Source organism: Penaeus monodon, chromosome 30 (assembly GCF_015228065.2).
Source record: "Penaeus monodon isolate SGIC_2016 chromosome 30, NSTDA_Pmon_1, whole genome shotgun sequence".
NCBI classification, from domain to species: domain Eukaryota; kingdom Metazoa; phylum Arthropoda; class Malacostraca; order Decapoda; family Penaeidae; genus Penaeus; species Penaeus monodon.
The window spans coordinates 30,674,338-30,675,545 of NC_051415.1; the positions used below are offsets into that span (position 1 = coordinate 30,674,338).

The 1,208-nt window shown below is 30.0% G+C and overlaps 1 protein-coding gene across 3 annotated transcripts in view; it reads left to right on the forward strand.

Moving 5' to 3' along the window:
- Positions 1-1,208, forward strand: part of LOC119592699 — a 17,142-nt gene that overhangs the window by 14,592 nt on the left and 1,342 nt on the right. For all 3 annotated transcript variants that reach the window (XM_037941620.1, XM_037941621.1, XM_037941622.1), the window contains exon 10: positions 229-345. In XM_037941620.1, the coding sequence (XP_037797548.1) occupies positions 229-345 (117 nt within the window). The remainder of the gene's footprint in view (positions 1-228; positions 346-1,208) is intronic.

The following is a 1,208-nucleotide window of genomic DNA, read 5'->3' on the forward strand; positions in this document are numbered from 1 at the left end:
CAAATACTAATTTATTGTATTAAATATCATAGATATGAAAGTGCTGTATATTTCAGAGTATAAATTTCTAACTACACATTCCTATTTATGAATACCTAACTGCTGTACATATCTCAGGTGATTGATTTCTATCCACATTTTCCAGATTGGGAATTCCCACAACATTTTCCAGGTTATAGATTTTGCAGTAGATATTCCAAATGATTAATTTCTCACTATATATTCCAGATTATAAGCTTGTCAGATCAGCTCTTTGTGATCTTGAGAAAACCCTATGGTTTGAAAAGATTGCTTGATGCAATGCACTCAGGACAAGTTATCAACAACCTGTCTTCTGCCACTCAGGTAAGTACATTGTCTTGTATTTCACTTTTTTTTCATTTATTCTGTTAGGTAGTATTTTTTTAGGTTCTTGAATTTTATGTTAGTTTTATTTAGCATATACTTTAATTACTTTTAGTCATTATTTCTTCTGTCACAATGTCCTATTTACAACAGGAAATAAGAGGGCAGGGTTAAGCTTTGAGAGGAGTCATTCTCAGACCAGTGTGTGGCAGAAATGAATGAACAAACATGGTGATAGTTATAAAGCACAGAAAATAGAATAAAGAACATTAAAGTACATATAATTTGTATAGTAAATTATATGTATATTAAAGTGTGGTAATTTAAAGATATTGTAAGCTTGCATTTTATGTTATCCAAGGTTTTGTAATATCAAGAAGCACTAAGTAGTGTATAATGGTGTAGAAAATATCATTGAAATAAGAGCTGTAGAATGATATAGATTCCCAGGAATGGGTTGGAGCCAAATTTTTGGCAAAAGCATATCAAACAGGTTACCTGTCTATATACACTTTTGAGTCATCGGAAATAGTGGCTTTTGAATTACTTTTGAACTTTCATAATTTTTACTTGTTTTGCTCTCATAAATGATGAGTTGCTATTGAGATAAGACTGTGTGTGACTTTTTTCTTTTCTTCTTATTTGATAAGTGAATAACCTCCATTATGTGTTCATAGCTAAAGGCTCATTAGTACCTTTAGTGCATAATTCAGAAGAAAGTAGTTATTTGCTGTATAAGCCTTTCCTTCAATTTTCTTAAAATATTACTATGTTTTAAAATGTCATAATTTTATAAATGCATAATTGCACAGAGCCCTGAATCAATATATGCAGTAATACAATTTTTTTTCATCATGAATACA